The sequence below is a fragment of the Lupinus angustifolius genome, chromosome LG19, assembly GCF_001865875.1.
Source record: "Lupinus angustifolius cultivar Tanjil chromosome LG19, LupAngTanjil_v1.0, whole genome shotgun sequence".
Taxonomy (NCBI): Eukaryota; Viridiplantae; Streptophyta; class Magnoliopsida; order Fabales; family Fabaceae; genus Lupinus; species Lupinus angustifolius.
This window is the reverse complement of record NC_032027.1, coordinates 3,387,948-3,415,826: the sequence shown is the minus strand read 5'-3', so window position 1 is coordinate 3,415,826 and position 27,879 is coordinate 3,387,948. Positions and strand designations below refer to the sequence as shown.

The 27,879-nt window shown below is 32.7% G+C and overlaps 3 protein-coding genes and 1 long non-coding RNA gene across 7 annotated transcripts; all 4 read right to left on the bottom strand.

The window, feature by feature from the left end:
* Positions 3,819 to 5,255, bottom strand: LOC109334788 (60S ribosomal protein L21-2-like). Its single transcript, XM_019570734.1, has 2 exons — positions 4,948 to 5,255; positions 3,819 to 4,244 (listed from the first exon to the last, which is right to left on the bottom strand). The coding sequence occupies exons 1-2, from the start codon at positions 5,182 to 5,184 to the stop codon at positions 3,987 to 3,989; spliced, it is 495 nt and encodes a 164-aa protein (XP_019426279.1). The 5' UTR covers positions 5,185 to 5,255; the 3' UTR covers positions 3,819 to 3,986.
* Positions 6,658 to 16,291, bottom strand: LOC109334408 (sister-chromatid cohesion protein 3). Of its 4 annotated transcripts, none has more exons than XM_019570168.1 (22): positions 16,145 to 16,291; positions 15,863 to 16,037; positions 14,670 to 14,782; positions 14,368 to 14,457; positions 14,029 to 14,192; positions 13,717 to 13,953; positions 13,449 to 13,593; positions 12,968 to 13,146; positions 12,722 to 12,867; positions 12,504 to 12,646; positions 11,293 to 11,466; positions 10,746 to 10,907; positions 10,469 to 10,669; positions 10,243 to 10,380; positions 9,942 to 10,145; positions 9,706 to 9,850; positions 9,323 to 9,426; positions 9,059 to 9,196; positions 8,209 to 8,474; positions 8,006 to 8,127; positions 7,515 to 7,808; positions 6,658 to 6,862 (listed from the first exon to the last, which is right to left on the bottom strand). In XM_019570168.1, exons 1-22 carry the CDS (start codon positions 16,193 to 16,195, stop codon positions 6,849 to 6,851), a joined length of 3,405 nt encoding a protein of 1,134 aa, XP_019425713.1. In that variant the 5' UTR covers positions 16,196 to 16,291; the 3' UTR covers positions 6,658 to 6,848. The 4 variants fall into 4 exon arrangements, with proteins under 4 accessions (XP_019425713.1, XP_019425712.1, XP_019425715.1 ...); XM_019570167.1 differs by having other exon boundaries at positions 9,323 to 9,435; positions 9,712 to 9,850; XM_019570170.1 differs by having other exon boundaries at positions 9,323 to 9,435; positions 9,712 to 9,850; positions 12,504 to 12,631.
* On the bottom strand, positions 7,131 to 7,485 carry LOC109334409. Its single transcript, XR_002106096.1, has 2 exons — positions 7,348 to 7,485; positions 7,131 to 7,195 (listed from the first exon to the last, which is right to left on the bottom strand). It is a non-coding gene; the product is annotated as an uncharacterized LOC109334409 (long non-coding RNA).
* Positions 18,978 to 22,018, bottom strand: LOC109334626 (NPL4-like protein 1). The gene is made up of 2 exons (XM_019570502.1): positions 20,837 to 22,018; positions 18,978 to 19,539 (listed from the first exon to the last, which is right to left on the bottom strand). The coding sequence occupies exons 1-2, from the start codon at positions 21,827 to 21,829 to the stop codon at positions 19,285 to 19,287; spliced, it is 1,248 nt and encodes a 415-aa protein (XP_019426047.1). The 5' UTR covers positions 21,830 to 22,018; the 3' UTR covers positions 18,978 to 19,284.

Genomic DNA, 27,879 nt, shown 5'->3' with positions numbered 1-27,879 from the left:
CTCAACGCTCTTGGGGATGTAGGCACAATTGACTGAACATTTTTAACAAAAATTCTCTTGTTTGTTCTCTTCTATTTATTCTTATGTCCTTTATTTAATTGCTTGTGGCCAATATTGCACCACGATCACTTCCGCTGTACCACTAATGTTTTCCGATATGGAACTAACCATTAGTACTATTGAGCTTGCAAGGTATCCCTATAAAAAGTGAAACAATAATGTTTGCAAGGGCTTCATCATTACCATTTATATGAAGAATTGTTTTTAAAGGAGTCAAAAAAATTGGTAGTTTTTATACTTTAAAAAATGTTCACCTTTTTTATTTATAATTGGTTGGAAGACATATTTAATAAAAAGAAAATATTAAGACTACTTTTTGCACATATTTTATAATAAAAGAGTGAAATATCTATGTATCATATACAGTCAGTATATCATTCATAATTTATTTATATTATCTTTATTTAAGATAATCAATAATAATTGAAAATGAATGATAAATAATACATTGATACAATAAATAACTCTCAGATTGTTAGTGTACATATTTTTTCCATAATAAATAGATTTGCACATATTATTTATATATGATTATAGAATAGATTTGAAAAAGGCTTTAGCTAATGAGATAAACATTTTACTATAAGTTGATGAGAAATTAATTCAATCCACATAGGTATGAACATGGAAATGCAACTAAAAGATAAATCCAAACTTGATCCGATCTAAATCAATAGGGATACATGGGCTAATAAAAAAATAAATAATCTAAATGTATCATGCACAATAGTTAGTCTTGAATGCCTCACTAAAATTAAATTTATATGATATTAAAAATATAAAATTTTGTCGAGTAGTATTTCATTATTATAGAATATTAAAAAAATTAATAGGTTGTTAAGAAGATAAAGCCATAAACTCTTCTATAATCATCATGTACAATTATACATCATATAGTTCATTATTGACCTCATACACAACAGATATGCTTCACCATTTTTGTTCCTTCTTCTGCTTGTTATCTCAGGTATGTTTAAAGATTGATTTCATCTTTTACCATGGGTTAGAAATATAGAAACAAGAGGTTAGAAATGGATTAGTTTTTGAGACAAAGATACATTAAAGTATGTTATTATACATTATTGTAATGTACAATAAGACAAATCGGAATCAAGTTATTATATGTTATTGTATTGTACATTAATTGGATGTATACCATGGGACAGGAATTTGCTATCAAACCCCTCAATTATTTAGCTAGTCGGAACATATTTATGTTTGTGTGTATCAATGCCCTTAATATTTACGACAAAAAAACATGTTAAGTCAGACTTTGTTTTAAATAGACCCAATCTATATAACATATATGAGTCTGTGTTTGACCTACTAGTCTGTTAAAAAAAAATTCAAAGCCTGACTCTGGTTTGACCTATTAGCCTGGTTAAAGACATATTATACTATATGGTCATGAAATAAGCTATCATATCTATATTTAAATGAGCTTATAACCCTACTTTTAGTTAGGTCTATCTATCTGTAATAATTAAATTATATTTTTGTATACATTTTTATATTAATATTACATATATAATAATTTACTTATTAAAATAATATAATTTTAACATTCTTATGTAATATAACTAAATATGTTGGCTTGTTAGGCTTAATAGGCATTTTAAGTAGCCTAAAGTCTGATCTTTTAAGCTAAATGAGTTTTTAGAAAGTCTGAGTCTGATCTAACATAGCCGGTTATAGGCTAGATAATAGAACTTTGATAAGCGGCCTGACATGTTTCTACCTTTACCAACAAGTTGTTGATCTAGTGATGTATGACTCCACTAGATTCTCAGATGACCAAAATGTTAAAAATTTGATTTAATAGAGCGACATTTGTTGAGAAGAGCAGTTACATATTCCAAAATAGATTAACTTCTTACCCAAAAAATGAGGATACCCTTAGTAATTCTAAAAAAAATACACTTAAAGATCTTATCTAATTATAAAATTATATATATATATATATACACCATATTATTATAAAGACTATCTTTTCCTTTGTCTCTAAAATTCAATACAGCTAAATAAGAACCAGCAAATGAAATGGTTGAATTTAAATAATATAAAATCCTTATCCTCTTTCTGCTTCTATCCCTTTTTCATATAAATATTATAGGGGGATTAATCTCATGGTAGAACACCTATACCAATAGTGATTCTATTATTTTAACAACAATTTTTATCATTTCCCCCTTCATATACACGTAAAAACATAATGTAACCAAACAACTTGGATGTATTTGTGATCATTAATCCGAAACCATACAAGATTATTCTTTGATTTTTGTTCCAATATTTATGTTCCTCATCAATGTTCATCACAAATAGGGTAGTGAGGTGCAATGTTATTTATGGGGGATTTCTACAATAATATGTGCAGAAGCATGTGGTGTCCTTGCATTGTCCTATACCATAAGGTTCTTTAGTGCATTCCTGAATGGATCAGCTTGTGGCAACAACGTTCTGGGATTCTCACCCCATGAACATGGCCTCTTATATATCTTGTGTTGACATAGTAATAGAAGGAAGCTAAAAAATGTCTAATACCTGATAAAATAAGCACTAGGAGGAGATAGGAGACTATATAAGATGTTTTCATCTTCAACAATCCATTTGTCTCAATGTGTTGTTGCTTCAATGTATATTTTACAAGGGGAGTGGGGGAATGGAAGTAGAATGATATTTAAGGTGGTTGAATACATAGAAATTCCTCATCAAAAACTGAAAAAACAAACACAGCATGTTCTTTTAAGAATTAACAACAGTTTCTTGGATTAGAAGGGCTTGATGAAGAAGGAAGAAGAACATATTCACTCCAAATCAAAGTATCTAACAACACAACTCTGCTTTCATGTTGTACTTCAGAAAATGTTGCTTATTCTTTCCTTTATAATTACTCAATTACATTTCATGAGGTTAAGAGAGTTAGGTTCACCTGAAGTTTTCATAAATAATAGTTTCAACTTTCAATGGGTTAAAATAATATGCAAATATTGTTTTTTGAACTGAATAAAAAATATAACATTTCATTTTTACCCAATACCCGGAAAATTATAGAACTGGCTCCCAATGTTATTGTGCTGGAACCAATGAAATCGAACACATTCCGTTCCATTATATATCTTACAGTATTTCAACCTCTAAAACTCCCAAACATGCCATAACTCACGTTTCGACAATTACACTATTACAGTTAAGATACACTTGTTCAATAAGACATTCACAGATTTAATTCCTTATCCATAAGGAAACAATGATCTCAAATTACAGAAACCATAACTAGGTGACAAGCTGATAACAAAAGCCGGGCCACACCCCACAGGCCACAACCGTAAGTGATAAACTTTTACAAAAAACAGCTGAAACACACATGAGGCTTGTTCAATAAAAAACCAATTATTTGATTTTAAAAATGAAAAAATTGTAAGAAATGAAATAATTCATTTGGTTATGACTCTTGAGTGCAAGTTAGATCACTTTTATTGAAAACTCGACCTGACTCTAGGAAAAAACACTTACAGTTGATGCAAATGTCTTACATAAATAGTTCTTATTCACATTCCCAAATGTACAACACGACACCATTCTTTTCATTCAAAAAAACCCATTTTTTGTACATATTCAAAAAACTTCTATGACAGATGAACGGTGCAAAAAACATTCATCGATTGTGTTATAGATATAATAACCATGCCAGAAGCATCGCAACAGTATATAGATTTCAATATAGAAAACATATAATAATACTCTGAAGCATATAATTAACTAGAATATTGGAACAAATCCTTCCATTCAGAATTAAAGACAAAACTTGAGTCTGATAATTGGTCATAAACTAGATGTCACTTTCAATGAAAAAAGGACTCCAATTGAAACAAAAATAAGCAATCCAGCAGCAAACAAAAAAGAAATGACACTGAAATATAAATCTAATAACCGCCTTTAAGATCGTTGACAACGTCATATGGAATGGGAGTGACAGTCTCCAAGGTAGCGCCTTCAACCTTGAACCCTGGTTTAGGTCCTTCAGGCTGCCTCTTGGTGCTGATCACAACACCCTTAGCCTTGGCCTCGGCCTTCAATTTGTCATTCTGAACCTTCCTGAGACGGAACTCCTCATTGCACCTTGATGGCATCACATGCTCGATGCGAACATGGATTCTCTTCCTGATAATTCTGTTTCCAACCTGAGTCACAAACATTTTGTTTAATAATTCACATTTTCATTAAACAAAAAACAAGCAACAAATTACAAATTGAACCAACAAAAGTAGGAAACATAAGTACAGAAAAATAAGGAAATCAAGAACAAAATTGCTTATTGAGAAAAAAACATGAAATGTATTTAAAAAATGAATTCTCACCTCAAAAATACAAAACATAACATTAGATATACATAATGAGCTAATATTTGTTATGGACAAGAGTGTCTGCATACTTACTCATCCAAAGAAAAAATGCACAGCAAAATCAGAAATTGAAAATCAAAAGCTAATCATCAACAAAGTAAACCTTTTAGGGGATTCAATACTAATTTGTCATTCACTTCATACCATGTATAAAATCCAGATTTTTCATTTAAGACACTAAATAGTACAAATTAATCTTCAAAAACAAATTGACCATGTAATATAGTTCGTAAAGAGTACAACTCAAAAACATGAAACACATAATAAGAAAATTAGACATGTATATCAAAGCAACATCACATCACAACAACAACCTCGAATAAAATCTCAACAATTTTAATAACACATCACAGAATAATTACAATCCAATCCATGTGAATAAACATCAAACACTTCAGAACCAAACAACAACAATAATAATAATTACAACAAATAGAACATAAAAAGTAAAAAGTGAATGGAGAAGAAGTGATTACGATACCTGTTTGTTAACTTCGACACCAATGGCGCGCTTGGTGACATTCCAGACACGACCGGTACGGCCATGGTAGAACTTGTGAGGCATACCTTTGTGAACGGCGCCATTAACCCTGATATCAACGTGTTCACCGATGTGATAGGTCCTGAGGTAAGTGGTGAGAGGGATTGTACCCTTCTTCCTGAAAGCGCGAGAGAACGAGTCTCTGGTGCGTGATCTCAAACCATGACCTGCAGGCATTTTTCCTCTCTCTCTCTCGCTGTCTCTCTAGGGTTTCAGAATCTCTCTAACTATCGAGGAAGCTGTTTATGCTGCGTTTTATAGTTGATGTTTAGGGTTTTTTTGCTGATGGGGTATTTTTGGGCTATGGGCTTTTCTATATGGTTTTGGTTTAATGGGCTTTACTGCACTTATCCTCATGGATTAGTTTCTGGCTTAACACTTATTTAAAAAAGGATACAAATTTAGCACATTAATATTTTGTTTTTTTTTGTTTATCACATGTATCATCGCACTGAAGGTAATCTTATCTGAGCTAGCATGTATTTTTTCATCTACAAGACTTGAACCTGAAAATTTATTTAAGGGAAATCAACTATGTATTACATGAACCACTTGTGTTTGAGGTCACTAAAGGAGTTACAAGTTTTTATTATTATCTACATAACTCCTGCCTGTTGCCTTCAATATTTTGATAAGAGAGAAAATTAAATGGCTAAAGTTTTTTCTTATATTTTAGCTCCCCTACAGAAATAAAACATTTTGGATGGGAGGAAAAATTAATTAGTATTTTTAAATTATTTTACCAACGAGTGTAGTGTAAAGTCTTTAGATCCTCAAATAAGTTAGGAGGCTAAACTTCAATTAATGAAATCAATATTTGTTGGAAGAGACAATTATATATCTTAAACAAAATTAGTTCATCAACCATAAGATGAAAGTATGCATGTGGTTATTCAAAAAAGCATTCTTCATTTTCAAGCTGTCTTGTATAATAATAATTACAAGCTTTGAAACTCTAAATTATTATTCAATAATTTCAAGTTTTCAACTAAAAGTTGGGTAGTCATCAATTAGTCCATCAAATAATATGATCTAATATACTCTAATCACATTATTTTAGAAGGATTTAATACGTATATACCAACAGTATAAATGTTTTTTATACTGTCAATAAATTTTCACCATTCATGTTAGTTAGTATTGACTTTAAAAAAATACAAATTAATGGTAAATGATATACCAACAATGTAAAAAACTTTACACTGTCACTACATAAATTTTAAACTCATTTTAGAAAATTGACGTATATATGTATATTGTATGTATATATATATTTTCACAATTTCAAGCTTCCATCCCGCGTTTTGATAACACAGGGTGTTTACAGAGGCTAACCTGTTTTATAACTTGATCTACTATGGTGTGCACCCCCTTATTTGAACAAAAGGTTAGACATTGCTAAATCATCATAATGAAGAGGACATTTGTTTAATAAATAACTCTCAAAATAAACACTTGTTTTGAATTTTTAATCCCTTCCTTGGTTAGAATTTCAAAAATTAGTTCTTGCAATACATACATTTTTTAGATACAAAATTTCTGTAAGACTTGTGACCAAACCTGAAATGTCTCTAAATTTAAGTAAGACGAGAAGATAATTCCAATTTTTCAGTTCGATATGACGATAAAGATACAGCAGTTTAGTAACTGTTTCCAGCATAGGGCTAGCAATCTTTGAGCATAACATAACAAGCTCAAATACCATATACAATAAGCAAGTGGAATTAGAAATGCTAATCTTAACAAATGTACTAATTAATATTACTAGGATCTGAAACTAAGAACACTGGGCATTATATATGTGCCAAAACAATGCCCAAAACGTACAAAACTTGGCAACACTAGTTGGAAGCCCCTGCACAATAAAAAAGATATCGACATGGTTAGGAAAAGATATACAATTAGCATAGTTTTTTTGGAGTAGGGAAAATATATAAATGACAACAGTTTTATGTTTTTGGGATCCAAACGTTCACCACACCCACAAATACAACCAGTTATGTTTGTCTATTTTGCTCCAAAGGATAGATTTAAGAAGTCCGCAAAATCATAATGAAGTTGAATTCTTTATCAGAAAGTTGGAAAAAAAACATGGTTATCTTTCCCAGAAGTTATTTTTTTAAAAATCCCCTCCCACACACCTGTGGGAGGCAAGTAAAAGCAGAGAATTAGGTAAGCATGTACACCACTGAGGATCCATTTGCGAGTTGGATTCTGGGAGGGGAAGGAAAGGCTTCAGAGCTATATAACAAGTGTATTTCATGGCTCCCAAACCTTCCTTTTACCTTCTTTCTCACCAAAATCCAACTCACAAACGGGCCCTAAATTACTGTTTTGTACCTAAACCAGCCTAAATTATCAAGACATGCACTTCAATGATAGTCAATAATATCATAATTTATCTTGGTTGGTAAGGCAAAATTCATTTCCAAAGTCAGGCATGCAAATTTGTTTTCAATTCATTTACCATTTGGCATTATAAATCTTGATTTGCTAACACAAGATACCTGATGTTCTAGAAGCAGATATGTCATCTACAGCTTTCACAGAAGTCCCTGCCTTGGTTTGAGCTTTATTTCCCAGCGACCTTAACTTGGATGATAATTTTATTGAGTTTATCAAAGGAACGTCTTCATCATCCTCCTCTTGCCTCCCCTCTTCATCTTGTGCATCCTTTTCGTATTCACTAATGGATTCCTCGTCTTCACTTGAACTCTGCTCATCAAAAAGCTTCTTTCCTTCTATGTTTTGCTGCTTACGAGGACGACCCCTGCGCCTTACAGAAACCCCTTCTTTCTCATCTGAAAATGATTAAGTTTGTCGGTCCTTACATTAAGTATCCATTCTAAACATGTTAAGGTCATATGGTGTAGCACACTAAGAAAGGGAAAGAAGATATTTGAAAAATAATTTGATTCATGAGTCATGACTATTTTATATAGCTTGTTTCAGTAAAGAATCTATAGTATCTGGTCGTATAGTAAAATGAATAGACTACCTTGATTGCCCTCATTCTTTGCATATTTTTCACGTAAGCTAATAAATGTGTGATAGGGACGCCAGCCACTGGGATCTTCCTCTGTATTGACATTTTCTGTTCGCTTTTGAACATTGTCCATACTATTCATAAAGAAGCTGCATTAAACTCTGTACAGCTGCAGAGTAAATCGTTCTAAATGACACTAACAAAGATAAACTTACACTTCCAACACATCTGATGCAGGGAGTTTTGGAACAAAATGGAGCACTGCTGCTTCCAGAAAAGACAACTGTCTTGGAGCATCTACAAAAGCATATTCAATACCATCCCTGACAATATTTAAAATGGCAGACTTGTGTTTGATCCGGGCAGCGCCAATAAATATTCCAGAAAGCCGAGCAGCCAGATCTTTACACCCCGATAAAGAGTTGCTATCTGAGGAATCATTCTCACTGCCAGATATATCCACAGCATGCCGATGATATGCCTGGTAGCAAAATAAATCAGTTAGGAACACAGCATAAAAGTGAGGACAAGAGAGTGAAACATAAAACACAGAGATCTACATCTGCCACCAACTCTCAAATTGAAATTGTTTATCCATAAAATTTGCAAAGTAGTCCAGTAGCAATTATTATTCAAGCAGAAAAGTGAATCTTATGTTGAACCATGCCAGCTTAGAGCTTAAATTTGAACTGTAAAAATATAGGGTTTGGCAGGTTCTCATGAAACATAAATAATGAGAAATCGATGTTGAATGAGAAAGTAGTTTATTGATACAAGATCTATCTATGGAAACTGCACTTTTTGTAGGGTATTGATACCCCGTAGTAATTAGAGGCCAATATTTAGCCATCTCTCCCACTAGAAACATAAAACACAGTTTTTTTTATTATACATAAAATAGCAAAAATTTTGTAACATTTTAATTAAATGGAACACGTGGCTAAATATTGACCATCATTTGCTTCTAAAAAGGTACTGGTAGTCTGGTACACCCATAAAAACAAGAAAATCCAACTTCATTTACCATACACATATAAGCCGGCATCCATTAAAAGCAGCAGTTACCTTTTTAAGTGCTTCCAGAAAAATAGCAGCTAAATCATCATCGTTTTTCTTCAGAACTGTGATCAGATGCTTTACAATCTCAGCCACACTTGTCCCGTGCATTACAAAATGAGAAATAATCTCAGAAGCAAGATATTCCTGCAATAAGAACAGCAAAACTATGGCATCAAAACAAAATCAAGATACTCCTGCATTAGGAAGAAAAATATTTTTTGCCAAAAGAATGCAATTGTCCTAAATTTCCAGAAACAGACAACAAATTACCTTTGGAACAACATCACTAACGACCAGCTTTGCGGCAGCAATCATAACAGTATCTTTATTTGTCTCCTCAGAATACTCTCTATTAACATCTTCATCTTCTCCCTCTTCAGAAAAATTGATGGACAATAGAAACACACGTTTATCATGACTCAAGATGAGAACACAAAAGGTTACAGATATGTGAAGGTTCAAGGATACATCAATAAGGAGATTTAGCAGTATTAACTCCAAAGCTACTAATCAATGTAAACTTACAATGCCATGACCAACCCAGAGAGTAGACATTAACAATTTTTACGTTTCATAGTAAGTTGCCTAAATTTAATTAAGAAACATAAGATAAATCTTCGCACTACACCTTCAACATATCTATCTGGGGTTACCTGAATTATTAAGCTGTTGTTCACTAAGTTCCCAGAATTTCCGAAGCATGTCTTCATTTGGCTCATATCCTAATCTTCCCAACTTTGTCTTCGAGAAATTTGTCTTTCTAAATAAGAACCATGTTTCTGCAAGTATGACGCATACCTTTGGCAATAACACATTTTATCAGACCCAATCTGGACTCTAGACATAATATATATATATATACTAGAAAGAAAAGGGAAAACATCTTTACCCTGCAAGCTAATTCACTTCCTTGTCTACCATCTTCCTTGCTGTCGGTAGCTAAGTTGCAGAAGTATTCAAGTTCTTGTAACAAGGTATCACGCTTGTACAGAAGAGAAGTTAAGGATGCTTCAGAAATAATTTCTACATTTATAATAGATTGCAGACCCCAAGCTAGGTGCAAATACATGTTCAGAAGCAGGAAGCCAACAACCTGAATGGCAATAGGCAGAAAATTAAAAATTAAGAATCAACAAAAATAAGTATATCAAGGAAAACATAATGCCAGCAGTGAGCAACCATTTACACACCTCATCCTCCATATTCCTAAAACCTCGTAGCAGCATGACAATGTCTTCATATATGTTATTAATAGGCACAGATCTTGACAATTGAAGTTCATACAACCTCTTAGAGTTTACAAGAAGAGAATATTCATCACCACCATCCTGCAGTATCATTTAATTGTATGTTACCTTTCTCCTAGGAGATCCACATGTAACGTAAAACAACATATTTGAGTTACGTGGGACATACCACTACTTCTTTAATTGCAGATTTCAGCTTCACAATGAGTTCATCCTCGAGTTCCTTTAATTTATTGCGAGCAAGATCTTGCAACTCCCCTTGACTTTCTATGCAACAAAAATTAATTGCCTTCACACAAGCTCTCAGGGGGTCTTTGTCACCATGCTTGAAAAATGCATCTTTCATGAGCTGGAGGATATTTTTGAAATTCTGAAAAGCAAACATTAATTAAAATTTCAGTAACAAAAAAGAAGTCTGAAATAAAATGCAAGGCCAATTCACTAACCTGCTCCTGTCTCTTCAAGGAATAAAGCTCAAGGTTCATATACAAAACAATCTCAACCAGTGATGACACTTTTGCTTTATCTGAAATGAACTTCCGCAAGAGTAATGGGTAACTCTTCATCAAGGCAACAGTTATATCCTGTTTATTACTTTCAAATGCTTCCTGTCATTTATTGGAGAAAAAGAGATTAAAGTCTGTCATAACTCATAAGGAACTATAAAACACACTTTCTATCACAACGAACAAGAATTAATCACCAGCCTAGACACAAACATGACAACAAATAGTACCACTAGAATTGTTGCTAGTCAAGTACCCAGCGAGCATAATTTTTCTGCTGCCCAAAATAATTTAACCATGAATGCCTGAAGTAACCAGAGACTGATACTATGAAAATACGACACAGAACCCAGAAACTCCTACAAGGAGTTTTCAGAACATTTATCCGTAGTTCTATACTATATAATAATTAAAAATAAAACTCATTTTACTATGAAAAAAGCTCACACGGAATGGATAAAATAAGTTAAAAACCAAGGTGACAAACTTTTTGGGCTTTGTTGTGATATTGCTTTCTGTTGTCAGTAGCAGGAACGATCCTCTCTCCAACAGCCTTTTTCACAGATGCACACAGGAGCCGCACCAAGTTTGATGCATCACTGTCAGAGAGCTCAATCAATGGGTTTTCATCAAGAAGCATGGATACAATGCATTTCCAATCCTGAAAGCGAAATATTTAATGCCATCAAGAAACCACTAAATAAGTGAGTATTAAGTTTTCAGTACAATACATAAATCTGAATAATTTGGGTGCAGTTATTTGGTATAATATCCTGGAGGCAACCATACTAAACACGCAGATTCAAGTTTTGCAAGCAAATATATTGTGTAGAAACTCGGAAAAGTGAGAGCAAATACAGTATCCCAGATTTCTAATCAACCTGCTTCTTTGGGGTCATCAAAGAATATATATCTCACAATCATTTTAGTACAAAAGCCATTGTTTTATGAAACATAGATAGAATATTGTTAGGTATATTGCTGAGGTAACATGGGTTCCTGAAAAAGGACACCCCAATTGCTAAAAGTGTACCCATCACCAAAAATCATGACCAACCCCACATAATGTTTAACTATGTTCAGATTTGTCAGACGGGCTAGGCTATGGACAAGTAACTTCCTAGCATATGCTTCACAACCGAAGAGTGTTGCTGTGTCTCCAGTCTCCACTCTCCATCAAACTGTTAGTTTTGAAGTTTCACAACATAGATATTTGCAATAACATTAAAAATGGTTGAATAACTTTTTTTTAAATCATGGGATTGTGGGACAAAAATCAAGATTGAAAAAAGAAGACTAAAAGTATATATTTTTGTTAAAAAAGAAGAAGGTAAATATGGGTATTATGGCACCACTTCACCCTAAGATAAGGCAAAAGGTGTCATGGATTTTGAATCCAACTATTTCAATATAAAAACTGGAATGGAATTATTAAAAAAGGGATAGTTCATAGCTGCTTGCTAAGCAAATTTATAACAATTGCTTTGAACTCAAATATGTGAGGTTTCATGCTGAGTCAAGTTCTAGCTAACTGATAATTAACCATGCCCCATATTTTCCTCCTTCCAAGCACATCCTGGGATTGGAATGGAATACTAAATGAATCCAGAGATACATGAGCAAACAGTCAACCAGAGGATGTGTTGGTCAAAAGGGGAAGTCACAACTCTGTTAATCACATGGGTTATATAAACATACCTTTATAGCTGTCATGTAGTCCCAGACATCATCAATCACATAAATACTCAAAATTGGATCTTGCGGGAATTCCTCCAGAATTCGCAACATCCTCTTGAGATGGACTTCAGAAGAATTGTCTGTTTCACCTGCAGAGAAATTGTCTTCTTCACATGTCAGTCTTGGTCAAAATCATGGTATTTATTTTACTGTGAAAAGATCATGAATAGACTTAAGACCTCTTGGTACTGATTGGGAGCTATTAAATTTTTGAGCAATCAAGTGATCGTACACTAATGCTCCAATGGCATGCCTGATTTCAGGAGGATCATCGATCAACAAATCATACAGAGGAGCCAAGTCATCTTCAGGGATAAGTTGATGTCTGCGGCAAGCCAAGATACCAATTCTCAATTTTCAATTTGCTGAATAAAACTCACCAGTGAACAGGTAACATATCATTGAAAAAGGTTTGAAATTTAGACCTTAGTAGTTGTTTAACAAGCCCTATGGCACAAACAGCCACAGAAACGTCAATGTCATCAGCAAGCTCAATCATCCGCCCAGAAAATCTTTCAGAAAATAAACCAAGGGTTGGTACATTATCATCTGCCTCATAGAGATTTTGCAGTGCACTTATAGAAGTCTTTCTAACACCAGCATTCTGCAGATTGGAGGGTGGGAAAAAGGTAAAATGAAAGAGCAGAAAAACGTAAGTGGTACAGTACATGAACAGTTAAATTTGAATAAATAAGGGCAGCCTTGTGCACAAGGCTCCTGCCTAGCCGGTTGTGGGGAGGGTAGATGTACGCAAATTTACCCCCACAAGTGGATAGATTGTTTCCAGGATATGAACCTGCAACCTCTTGGTCACTAAGCAACAACGTTACCATTGCGTTGAGCCATTGAGGCTCACCCTCATGAACAATTAAATTTGCATGATAAAAAAATGAAAACAATCATTACTTTGTCATTCAGTGTCCATCCAAGATATTTCAAGTACAAATCTTGCAGAAAAAGTGATGGGTATGACAGGATCCATACACCCAGCGACTCAATGCATGACATTCTAATATTTGGGTCAATGTCTCTGTAACGGTGCACAAATAACCTTCAAAAATAAATTATATGGACATGTTAGTACGGCAGCTAGAACAATTACAACTCTCATGATAAGACATTGCTTTCTTTCCCTTTTAAGAAAAAATAGTTGTCTGGTTTAGCAAACACCTACCCAGTAAATATTTTGCGCATCATCTCCTCCAACAATGTTATTTTCTCATGAGTATCTGAAAACCTTTTATTTAGTGACTCCACCCGAGGTCCCTCTTTTCTTTTCTTTTTTTCAGCATCCAATTGTCTACGTGTAGTCTCTCTTTGTGCACCAAGCATATTAGCAATAGTTATGTATGATGTGACAAGCCGAAGTCCCATTAATGAAGCAACTTGACGGTAAACTCTTGGAGGGGTGCTACATAAGTACAGAACCACAAGTCATTGTATATACATTTTGCCAAAATCAAAAGCTTTAAGTAGCTATACTAACCATGACAGTGCAATGATATAGTCCATGCACTTGTCAAATAAAACTTGATCAAACAATGGGCCATGCTGACATTCACAAACCAAATTATCCCATAGTGATTCTAGATTCTCTTTGAAGTTTTTAAACTCCTTCTTCTTGGAATTATGATAGTCGTCAACTTCACCCTATAATGTCAGAGAGAGAGAGGATAAATGTCCACATCAGACATTATTTGATAATTACATCAAAAAAGAGGAGGATGAAGCCTTAGCATTACTATTATTGCTCCTATGAAATTAGCATTTTTTTTGGGGAGAAATGACAAATAGGAAACAAATCAAACAGAAACAATTTGCATACATTTTTAGCACAGTTGACCACAGCAACTACAACATCATCGACATCAGCCTCGTCCACGAGATCACATTTGTAATCCTTGGCTCCACATGCCTGCACCAATTAAAATTCATTTTGACACTATCAATTGGAGTTCCTAAATCAACAAGGACGTTTTACCCCTGAAAAATCTTGAGCATCAAAGAAATAATAATGCTTCAATTTTTTTACACAAACTAATTTGGGCCCTTGATTTTTACATGAAAATAAAAATGCCCATCTCTAAACTCCTATAAATTCATAACTGCGTGAGAGTTTCGTATAACCTGAAACAACATTGTCAATAGTTCACCCATTGCAGGTTTTGGTTCCTTCTCATAGCGTTCAACCCAAAGTTTGACAGCATGAGGAATAAGTTTACCATTGCCTTTGATCACCTCTAAAGAAAATCAAACAAGGAAATTAACATCAACCAATTAATAACAAAATCTACAAACCTAATTAAAAATTATAATCCTCTATCAAAAATAACAATAAGCATCAAAGAAAAGTCATCAAAGGCTTGGCTGTTGTATCAAAAATAACAATGTGGAGTATTTTTAAGGATTGGGAAAAGTGATCAATGGTAAGTAATTTATATGCTAAAAAAGATTATGATCATTAAGAACTCAACAGGACCCCCTCAAATTCGCCAAAGAAAAGGTGGATCCATGTTGAGCTCTTAAGCTTTCATTTGTAAAACTCAATTCATTTGTTCTCTACAGGCATCCTTTTATTTAGTTTCAGCCTTTTATAAACATTTTTATAATATTATTAATTAAGAAATAAAAAATACTCATGTCCTGGACCAATTAACCGACCCATATGCCCAACTACATTCACCTCGGCCAAGTACGACTATAGAAGACTCCAGCCAGGATTCCAATAAGGCCCTCATAACAGTTGCGCCACTACGGCTGAGGTTCTCGCCCTACCAAACAGATAGCTGACAGACACACCATACTAATCTCTTAGACTCTTAATCCAACAAGTAGAACTCTACTCTCTCTACCTGTTATAAATATCCCACTCCATGACCTATGTAAATCATCTTTCACAACCAACCCTCTCTCTTGCTACTCTCTCTGACTTGAGAGTTAGAGTGTCTTTCGTGGGTACTTCCTCGTTAGAGCGACTATACGAGAAAGGAGCATAAACCCAGTGAAGAATCACAGCCAACCCAAATAAACTAGGTAAGATCAACCCCATTTTCTTTCCCCCAAAACCCTCCATCCAGACATACACAGAATACAGTAGAAAGACACTTGGTTTAACGTTTTTGAAAGAAAAATGAAAACGATTCACAACTACAAATGCTAATATTCACGAATCTCTGTAATCTGTACAAACTAGCATGATAAATAAACATGCTTAATGCAAAATCAACTAAGCAAAGAGTTTCACATTAAATTAATTTTCAATTACATGTCCCAAACCGTAATTGAGCAACAATGAAAGTGTAAATTGATGAGTATTTTACCAATCAAGGTTAGATCAGAGGCGTTTTGAGCAGCATCAGCAGTAGTTGAAGTTCCTTCCTTAAAACGACCTCGTTTTGATTTCGGTCGCGGTGCTTCATCGAATTCTTCAGGCGAACTCTCACGGTGTTCGACAACGACGTCGTTTTGCTTAGGTTTAGGAGGTCTTCCTCTCTTCTGCATAATTATGATTTTGGAAACACAAAAATGAAATTAAATCGAATAAGAAAAACGATAAATGAATTAAAGAAAAGGAAATGATTGATGTGAGTGTGAAAACTCACGGGACGGCGAGTTGATAATTGAGACGGTGGAGGAAGTGATTCTTCTTCCATGAGTGAAGAAAGGTTCTGCAACTTCAACGGAATAATAAGCGAATTCAGAAGTTGGGAAATGATTTTTTTGGTTTTGCACTTTTAGCCTTTTAGGACTCCTAAGTAGTATTAATAAATCTCCCGCCCAATTATTAATTAAGGGATTTTTTTTTCCTTCTCTTTTTCCAATTTATAGAATTGTAGATTGTGACTTTTTAAAGATTTTTTTATATGTGTTGCAAAACTAATAGTAGTAATTATAAGGAGATCTTTATCCATGAGTTACAACATTCTTCCATGACACCACATCTTGACCCAAAACATTAAGGTATTAGGTCTATGAATCCATCCATTTATATGTTCTTTAACTCTCATTCGAGTATTGGATACACTAGAGAGCTCACTAGAGAGCTCAGCTCTCTATCCACTTGCACCACCGTTGGCACACGCCGCGTTTATCTCTCGTCAGGAAGACTTTCGACACAAGGATCCACATGTGGATCTACCGACCACTTGTCGCTTCAATACTCCGTTGAGCCGTTGAAACATCGGCTCTGATACTAGTTGTTGGGAGATCTTCTTCCATGGGTTACAACATTCCTCCATAGGTTACAACATTCATCCATGGGTTACAACATTCTTCCATGGGCTAAGTGAAATAAGCATATAAGTGGGTTTGACACCACATCTTGACCCAAAACCTTAAGGAATTAGGTCTATGAGTCCATTACTTATGTGATCCTTAACTCATTCATTTTTGCTCAATGTGACTTCTTCATTCACACTTGGAATATCAACAGTAATAATAGGAAAATGAAGAGACTTACTCTGAGAGTGTTTAAAAAGTTTACTTCAAATTTTGGTCATCAATTTTAAGAAAATTCAATGGTTTGAATTAGGGAAGCACATATTTTGACCCAAAATGTGTATTACTCTCTATACTCATTGATTCTTATTGGTCACCTAATATAAAGTTAGTATATATTTATTTTTGGTTTTACTTTCCTAACCACAGAAAAAACTGGTACATGAGTGGTACAAACTTTGATATAAAACATGTAGCTCCTTAAATTAGTGGGTAAATAAATATAAATCATTAAATTTTCCTATAATTAATATTTAAGATGTGAAGGAAACTTACTTTTCCACTTAATTAACCCCCTCTCCATCATCAATTTTATTGAGGAGTTTTTATGACTAGTGAAATAGTGTTAGATACATTTTACAGCTATTATACATGTGAAACATTTTAGAGATGTAAAATATAATACAACGAAAAATAATATTTTTTTATTAAAATTCTACAATATGTTTTCAGTATTCTATAAAATTTTAGGTATTTATAAATATTTACTACCCATTTCACTAATAGATTGGTTGAATGTCATTTGAAGTAAGAACATCTTATAAAGTATTTAATTAATTTGTAGTCCCAAGCTTATCTCATTAGATGAATACACTATACACCATATTAAAACATTAATAATCAAGGTTTGACTTTGAAGTTGTACATGAAGCAAGGGCTACCCAAGAGTAAAGCTTCTAACCAAGAAAGTTCTAAGGTAGTTACTCTAACTTAATAATTTTAACAATATTTGTTTAATGGATTTAATATGTATACACTGACATTGTAAGGGTTTTTTACATTGTCAGTAAATCATTCACCGTTGATTTGTTAATTACCATTGACTCTTAAACAAAAGTAACACAAATCAACAGTGGATGATGTGCTAACTGTGTAAAAAATTTACACTGTCATTGCATAGATTTTAAACTCTTGTTTAACATGGTAGAGAAAGGTTCATTATCCATATTCATACAGGGGGCAACAAAATGTGTTGACAAGTTAAGGTTATGGGTTTATAAATTTTGAGCATGCTCATGCTATGGCTAGTTATTGCTTGTTTTCTGGGAACCTTTCTAAAATTATTTGCTCCATATGGCATAAAAAAGATTCTTATCTAATCTTCCTATAATATGGATATGTAAAAATCATTTCACTAAAAAGTAGATGTTCAGTATTTTAAATATAAAAAAGTAATATGTGAATCCAATAAAGTCGCAACTACAATCAATTTTTAGGATCAGATCAAATTCGATACTTTAATACAACCATGACTCAAACCTGACCAAAACCATATTGTGAACATCCCCAATTGTTATCCTTCAGACAACCAGTACCATTGGCCATCAACCTCAAATTCAACATCCTAGTTAATCACCATTCACATTGACAAACAATCACAGATCTATTCGTAGCGGCAAGGAGCGGGACGATGCCGCGATGGGTCAGAGAAGATGACATTTACAAGGGTAGGTGTGTGACTATGTCAGCTCAACTTCCAGCAATGAACACATCCATTAGATGGTGAGGTATATCACGACGATAATTAAAAAGGCAATGATAGAGCGCTTTTCGCGATGGCTATGCCAGTGGCACAATAGCTAAGTTTTTGGAGAATGGCAGAAGTAGCAGAAAAAAGGATGTAGCTTTGCAGAGTTTCTAAGAATCAAGATTTTTAGGGTAGAGAGGGTAGGACACCATGGCACTCTTGATGGTAGAGAAAATTTACTTCTCACACACATTACATGCTTGCACCAGAATCAACACCATAGTTTTAAGCATATATGGTTAACTGAACTTAGTATCTAAATATGACTCCAACACCATAGTGCATGCTTCAAAAACCGTCAAAGTAGCATTAAAAGTACCCAACCTTGTGTGGCCAAGTATGGGGTCACTCAGCTACATCCCTGTGTATATATCAGAATGCTTGCAAAAACAATCTCCAGTAATTTGCAGACACGCATTTGAAACATCAATTTCATACCATAATTTAGAGCATTGTCTTACTTAAATAGAGAATATCGTAAGCAAGGGCTATCCCCGATTAAAGTAAACATAAAAACATGAAAATAGCATCAGCTCATTTTCAGTAAAAAGACATATCCAAGGTTAATTACTGCAGCCATGCTATATTAAGAAATAATGTACAAGTGGCCAGCAAACAACCATTCTATGGGTGCTATGGGGCAACGTATGCACCACATTACTGCATTATTCTTTTGTCACTTTTCTCTGAATGAGACCAATGGATTTACACACAGCATCAAGCAGCACCAGCCATGGACTCAATAAGAATTTGATAACCTTCAGGTATAGCAGATTGTGTCTGCACGCATTCGGTCAGTGCAGGAACATCAGCAGCAACGTCAAAAACCCTTGCTAATACAAGAAGAAGATGAAAATCAGAAATTCGCTTCACAAATGGAAGACTTTTCGTCCGATCAAGATGATTCTTCAGTGCCTTCATAGTGACTTGAGTAATTCGGTTCTCAACGGGAAATGTAGATGACAGAGGGCCCTGCAATTGGGTAACAACGCTTTCATTAGTGGCATGCCAAATATATTTTACAGAAAACCTTAGCTCAGGCTTGCATGACACAATAAGCAGAAGGAGCTTTAGATAATATCTGATTAGCACTACAAAAATGTTCGACATCTCAGCAATCATACGGTCAATAAATTCAGCTAACTCTGGTCTACTAGCAATCAGATTCAATTCCATTCTAAATTAGAGTCACTCAGTAACCAACTTATCTTAGAGGGTAAAGAAAAGTTCAAAAGATATTAATGATACTTTCAGTATCCTGCTAAACTACGCCAAAATAACAAAATAATACTTCGCAACAACACAACTAACAATAAAAAATTATAGAAGTGTTTTTTTTAAATAGAAAAGAACATAGCAAAGCAAAACAAGTATCATAGGACAAAACTAACACATTAAACCTTGAGTGAGAAAATAAGCAGCAGAGCTGAACAGCATGATAAAACTATAGCACCCATTTCATACGACAAACAATCATGAAAAGTTTCTAAATTCAGCATTCACGAATGATAATATTCCAAGCATATAGGTAAATACTTCCCCCCAGGAAAAGTACCAAATCCACAAGTTTTTGTGACAATCAAATTCACTTGTTAAGTTGCTATTTAACAACAACCTAATTTTTAACTCTCAAACTCCTTAATCTGAATATGAAACTCATATGTAAATCCTGCTCGGGAAGTTAACTAGCTTGCTGGAAGAATGATATACTTGAAAACATTTAATGAATTTTCAAATTCCAAAGAGATTAGAGATTTAAAGGATGCAATAACATTCTTCAGCAGGAACAGAAAAGGGGCGTTTTTTGGGAATTAAACCAGTCCCTAAGGATCAAAGTTTTGGCTTAAATACAGGGATCGCCCACAGAAAATCAAGTCAAGCTAGGATCAATAGGTTCTTTAAATCTCTCTAAACAGTTAAATTCTCGAGTACATACTAAACATGTACGTACTAGACCCCATTAAGTAGGAGTCTCTGCATCGGGCTACACATTTCATATTATGACTTGATGTAAGTCTTCAATTTGATGTTAGTTGTGGCTAAGCCTACACTTTGTTGAGTTATGACATCATACATATATATATATATAGGATCTTACTATGATCCCATATTCTATGTGTCTCTCCCTGTCCCCATCCTACTAGGGATCTTGATTTTCGCAATATTGTGTAACTCGGGGCAGAACATGGTAATTAGATAGAGAATCACAACTACATCGGTATCAAAGAAACTGCATAGAAAACAATATGACATAGGAACATAAATATACCTGATGATCAAGGATTTTGACAACAACCAAGAAGAAATCGTTATCGACCTCTTTAGTATCCTTAACACCAACAACAACATCCTTCTTCATCTTAGACAACTTAGGATCATCCTCCTCCTTAATCTCGGTCTCAAACCACCCTTCCTTAAACAACTTCACACACACATCACTCATCTGAAAAGCCTCAAAATGCACATCAGCAGCACCATCCATCTCCTCATTCACCTCCAATTTCACCACAGCAGTAACCCACTCCTTCAACCCACTCTCAGCATGAAACTCAGCCGCCTGAATAACCTCCCGATTCGACAACGTATAATCCTTCTTATCCTGACTAACAGTCTGAGTAAATATAAACCCTACCTTCCTCATCCCTAACCCTAAAGCAATCGCCTCCACCGCCTTCTCCTCCTCCGGATCCCTAAAAATTACTAAATTCTCCTCGAAACCCTGTTGAGGTGGCTCATATATAAAATCCACCTCAACCTCCCCATCATCCTTAACAGTCCCATACATAAACCCGCCTCTTTTGACCGCGAATGCGAGCGTTTCATTAACATAAAGCTGAAACGCATTGGCGCAGTCGCGGTCAAAAGAGACAGACTGACAATGCGGGGACTCCTGTCTGGAGACCCGCATTTGTTTAGCAATAAGGTCATCCATAGTCATCTTCCGGCCGAAAGAGCCGGCAGGAGTGAAAGCCGTGGTGGGGCCAACGACGTTCCTTTCGCCCTCGTAGGAAAGGAAGATAATTGAGCCGTGGGTGAGGTTCAAAGCGGTAATTGGGGTGTTGGGGTTTGACATGTCGGTGAAACGGTTAAGATCGTTGTGGGTTTTGGATAAGAGGAGGTTTTGGTTGGTGGAAAGGGTTTGGTTATGGATTGGAATGGAAAGTTGGGTTTGGATAATGGTTTTGAGTTGAGAAACAGTGATGTTTGGGTTGTCGATTGTGATTCGTTCGAGACCGTCACGGCTTCGGATTCTGAGCATCATGGTTCAAGAGTTTGAGGTTGTTTTGGTTGGAGAAATCGAAGGTTGTTGTTTGTGTATAAGGGATCAAAGGAATTGGAATTGGAATTGGAATGGTTTGTTATAGTGGAAAAAGGAAGTGATAAAACTATGGGGGAAAGAAAAGAAAAGCAATATAGCGTAATCTGTGAGATTTGGATCCGATGAGTTCACCAATTTCTGATTTTGTTTAATTTCATTAGACAAGGATGACATCATTTATATACATTATAAAATATTTATACACAGTTATTTACATTAATTTTTTGAAAATTTAATTATAATTAAATGAATGATAAACTGATAATATATAAAACTCATATATTATTAATGTTTATATTTTTTCTTAGATACATAATCAAAAATATAAAAAAATTAAATTTAAGTTGATAGATGTTGATCCGATTACTTAGATTGTGATTCCGATTTACATTAATAAAGATATGAGACAGGTAATTATAGATGATTATGTTTCATTAGAATTATTCTAATCCTAATTTCAAAATAAACCAATTTTATTTATAAAAAACAATGTTAGTTAATTTTAATTGGATGGGATATTTCAGTTTTCTTATCAATAAAAAAAGAGTCAAAATAGAATACAACTACAAAATTCACTTTCAGTTTTCTTTCTTTTTCAATGTAACCTTTCATCTTATTTACAAAAGATTTAACATAGCAAGTGGAACCTTAATCAATTATTGAAAAATCTAAATTTTATTCAAATGAGCAATATAGAAAATTTTCCATTTAACGTTTTATTATTTTATACTAACCAATAGCCTTGCAATGCATTGGTTTTTCTTTGTATAATAATTGGGTTTTATATAAAGTTTAATTATGCTGTAAAATAACACTAGATCTGGTATCATTTAATTTTAAATAATCCCCTCTCGGGTGATAAATGAATGAATTTAGATGAATGTAGATTTGGATGTTGATGGATGGAAAGTCATTTATTAATCCATATAAATTCATTTAAACTATATTTTAAGTTATCCAATAGATTCCAATCCATCCAATTTATCCATGACTCCATTTTGATGGATTTGAATGGATGATATCCAATCCATTTGATTTTTTTTTTTAACTACAAAAATCTATCGAAGAAAATCATTATTTTAAAAACTATTGTTTCAACTAACATGTTTTAAAATCACATTTTAACAAAACACTTATAAAATCATTTTTTTTAAAAGTGATTTTTTGAACTTTTATAGAAAATATTTTTTTCAAAATTCTATGAGCAAATATTATTTAAGGTTCTACGTGTAAATTATTTAACAAATACTTTTATAATGTAATACATATGGACTGTTAATATAAAGATTTATATATAATCATTATATCATTCCCTATTCGTTTGAATTCTTTTTTTGAATAATTATTGATAATTAAATATAAACGGTGGATGATGTAGTGACAGTGTATAAAACTCATACATTGGTCGGTGCATACATTTTTATCATACATCTATCAAAAGTAAGAGTGAAAATTATAGATGAATTTGCTTGAATTTAATTTTCTTAAATATGAAATGAAATTGGAAATGCAAAGAAAATCCATGGATATTCATCTCATATAACGGATGGATTTGAATTCATCTATTATCAATATTATTCATTTAAATCCTTTAGTTCTAACGGATAGATTTGAATGAATTTAATTTGGATGAATTTGAATAGATTGTGGGTTGAGGATAATTTTGCCACATCTATATATTTTCAGTTATTAAAGTCCAAAGTCTAATTTCAAAATCTCACAAATTTTGAATTGGTTATCATGTGAATTTTAATGAGATTGAAGCCTTCCCATTCTATCAATTGTCTTCTAAAATACAATTGACACGTTGATGCTAAATAAGTTCCAATTAGCTATTTTAGTTAGTCATATATTATCCTCTCCAAATTGACCTTTTAGCCCATGCTTTTTATGAACTAAATATTATTTCACATTTACTCTCTCAAATTTTCTCTTACTACTATTCTCCCTTTCTAATTTACTTAGAGTTCAATTTTTAGCTTTAATAAATCTTATTAGTTGTTTTTTGTTGGTCGAAAGGGTTGATGTTATCACTTTTAAAAACTCTCTATATAAACCCATATTAATAAATCCTGAGTTTATTGGTTGAATTTCACTGTATTCTCTTTCATATTGGTAATCACTAGATGATCGATTTTCAATTTCGTAAGTATAAGGTACAAGTGACTAAGAGACTTTCACTTAGATCATTTCCACATTATACTCACAAAATATTTTGAAGAAAAAAGTGATTTTTTGTTCTAAAATTGGGCCAATGCAGGTGTTTCTGGACCTAATATAGACTTTCTACAGTAGCCCAATACTGTTTATTGGACTTGGATAAATGGGCCTCATGATGTTACATTTTTTATGCTCCATATAGGCTCCACTTTTATTAAATTTTGTTAATGGGTTGTTGAGAAAACAAGATTGTGAAGCTATGGCGAAAATACTAACTTGATTACAAGCAGGCCTAAGCAAGTTAATGCGAAATTAGATTAAATTGGAATAGATAATAGATGTGTTTTCCTATAAATTCTTTATATATAGGGTATCCTATATTACATATGAGTCAGAATCACGCTAATGACACATAGTCATAAGCAAGCTAAGTCTTGCTCATTGACACTCGTGTTGTTGGCACAATCCTAACTCATTTCTAATATATAGATGTGTTTTATGAAAATTATGAATCCTCATGATACCATACGGATGGAGATTTTTTTTTTCTTTGTACATTTGTATAGTTGTCAAGGAATGTTGAGAGATTAATTTCTAAATACTAATAAGTGCTTAAAGCTAAAGGAAAATTGGGTTACTCCCCATAGACTTGACAAATAACTGAATAAGAGGCTAAATGTGAGAAAACTTTAACAAAAAAAACATCACATCATAAATTGTGTTTGGTCATTCATATTTGTCTTACTTCACATTATCTAAGATGCACACATGTAGCTCTTTGTAGATATTGCATCAAAAGTATGATAATATTATAAATTATAAAGATATATCGGAAACAAAGCTATCATAACACATTTTACACATTTAATATATGTTTATTAGCTTGTTAGAGAATTAGTTAACTTAATTGTTTTGTTTGTTTTACAAGACATTGTATACAAAAACACTTTTATATTATTTTAACTCAATGAAAATTCATAATAATATTCATTTTACGTTTTTGCAACATTTTCAGAATGGTATATGCTTCATTTCCTTGTCATTATTGATATAAGGAAGGAAATGAAACATCTCACATACTCTTGGGTTATGCTCCGCTCTAATTTAATTATTGTTGTTGTTTTTCCCCCTAATATGTACATATTGTTACATATTTATTATTACAATATTTTTACATATTTATTACAATATCAAATTAGAAACCTAAGTCAATAATCTCAACAATTTCAATCCAACCAGATGATAATATCATCAAGTATTATTTAAATTATATATCAATCATTTGTCCCAACTTAAAAATTCTGCAGTATACAAGTTACTAGAAATAAAATTATTAACCAAATTATTTGACTTAGACCTAGCTTAGAGCATATATGATTTAATTTGGTGGCATGGCACAATGCATGGCCTATTCATATCAAATCTAATGAATTATGTTTCTAATTAGAACTTTTATATACGAAAACAAATGAATAAAATCATAAAACCAACTTGCATTAGTGTATCTCTATCTATATGCTACATTCTAGAAGACTATCATAAGATACATATCTCATATCCCACAGTTTATGTCATTTTATGTGCCATAGACTTATAATTGGTCAAAAAATATATATTTAAGTTAAAATTTAATTATTAAGTATTTTCTGACCAATCATAAACTCTTGATACATGGAGTGATACAAACTGTGAGACAACAGATGTGCACCCAAATGGACAAATTGAGATGGACAAATTGTCTTTTTTTAACAATCAAGGATATTTCATCTCTTATGAGTAAGGAAATGACTCTTTCTGAATATATAATTATTTCTCCAAAATTAAAAATCAAACATTTGACATATCTAGACAAATTATCTTAATGTCTAATAAAAATCCCAAACATATTTAAAAATTGCATTCACAATGGATAAATTTGAAGTTTTGAACAGCATATCATCAAACTTATCCAGAGAAATGTTGGAGTTATGAATAGAATAGTGGCCTTATTTTTAGTTATTAATAATAAAATATTAATAAAATTGGAAAGTGGCAATAATCCCATTATTCTAGTGTCGCTTTAAATAGTTGGAAAGTCCATAAATATGAGGTACCCTTATCATCATTTTAATGTTGATAGGAACCACAACACCAAGTACAAAGGAAAATGTGAAGCAACAAAAATCTGTCTCTATGTTTTCTTGTTCCCTCTTTCTCTTTTCCCACAAGCCAATAGTACCTTCCCTTCACTCCCTACCCTTACATTTCATTGGTAGGTAGATAAGAAAGAAAAATTATAGTTGGGTGACACATTTTATTCACCTATTTCATTTTTTTTAGAATAGAGAGATATAGGTTAAGATGAACAGAAAATAAAGTGAATCCAAGAATAAGAATACCATGGAAAAAAATGTATGTACTAATAATGTATGAATTTTATATATTGTAATTGTATTATCCATCATTCATATTTAATTATATCGACTATTCAAAAAAGTAATAAAAATGAATGATAAATAATATATTGACTGTTATAAATCTTCTTTACACTTAAGTGCATAAATATTACACTCTAAGAAAATTAAAAATGATGTAAATAAGAAGATAAGAAATTTCTCTCTCCAAAGTGATATAGTAAAGATGAATGAGGGCTATGGAAACTCCAATTTTGCCTATCTACATTCATCTTTAACCAATTACAAAATTTTAAAATTAAATTAAAATATGGTTAGATAGAGAAGACTGAAGAAATAATGTACTATATTGTTAATAATCTTACTCATTAAATTTATAACATTTAGTAAGTATAATTTCTATTGATTTTACTAAATCAAAATCAAGAATGTATGTATTTACTCATCTTAGAGACAAATTCATTAAAGAAACCTTTTACAATCTAATGTGTGTAAAATAATAATTGTGTGTATAATATTATTGGGCAAGAAAACACTACATAAGATAAAGGAAGATAAATTTTCATGATAATGCTATAGGGTCCACAATTGGTATTAGGCCCTTTGATAGGTACATTAAAATCTAATGAGATTTATGGGCTTCACTGAACTATTTGGTCTTTGCTATTGAACAAGCCCAATTAGTGTTGTTAGGACAAGTTTGTTAATGTTTGTCTTGCATCTATCTATATTCTATCCGAGTGATAAAGCTGTCCAAACAACTAAACCAGCTCATGTTTTTGTTATCTACCAAACATCTTTTACATTTCATGCTCCCATCAGGGCACAAATATGGGAACTAGCAGTGTACCCGTGCACTTGCACGGGTCGCTTCTTTGTTTATGCATAATGCGCAAATAATGTATATATATTTTATAACGTCAATAAATCATGTATCGAATCATTAAATTTTTTGCATTCATGTAGTTGCAATATTAACATTGGTTATTGAGGGTGTATATATAATATTAACATTTATATATGCATTTGTATAAGCATTGATTTGTGGAAAGTATAATTATAGAAAGTATTTGATTCTAAAATAACTCAATAAATAAAATTCAAATTGTATTGGATAATATATCACCTCTATATTCTCTATATAAAATTATAAATATAAAGATTTTTTTTTGCATCATATTTTTTGTGATTACATTTATAAGTACCATATAAAGTCATAAAGATTTTTTAGCATATTTATTGAATGCTTATTTTAATTTTAGATTATGTCCATTATGTATAAATATTTGAATATATTTTTAGCATTCAAATATAGTATAATTAAATGTTATTTATTTGATTATGTTTTAGCTAATAATCATTGTATGAAAATAACTCATAAATTAAAGATTCATTTCTATTATTTGGAAGATATATTTTTCTATTATTTGGAAGATATAT

Excerpts from the sequence above, each read along its gene's own strand:
- LOC109334788 (XM_019570734.1), bottom strand. The coding sequence starts at position 5,184 with ATGCCTGCAGGTCATGGTTTGAGATCACGCACCAGAGACTCGTTCTCT. Across the intron at positions 4,245-4,947 it reads GTGTCGAAGTTAACAAACAG|GTTGGAAACAGAATTATCAG; the intron begins GTATCGTAATCA and ends TTTGTGACTCAG.
- LOC109334408 (XM_019570167.1), bottom strand. The coding sequence starts at position 16,195 with ATGGAAGAAGAATCACTTCCTCCACCGTCTCAATTATCAACTCGCCGT. Across the intron at positions 10,908-11,292 it reads ATCACAACAAAGCCCAAAAA|GAAGCATTTGAAAGTAATAA; the intron begins GTTTGTCACCTT and ends AATAAATGACAG. Across the intron at positions 10,146-10,242 it reads TTAGGAATATGGAGGATGAG|GTTGTTGGCTTCCTGCTTCT; the intron begins GTGTGTAAATGG and ends ATTGCCATTCAG.
- LOC109334626 (XM_019570502.1), bottom strand. The coding sequence starts at position 21,829 with ATGATGCTCAGAATCCGAAGCCGTGACGGTCTCGAACGAATCACAATC. Across the intron at positions 19,540-20,836 it reads TCAAAATCCTTGATCATCAG|GGCCCTCTGTCATCTACATT; the intron begins GTATATTTATGT and ends ACCCAATTGCAG.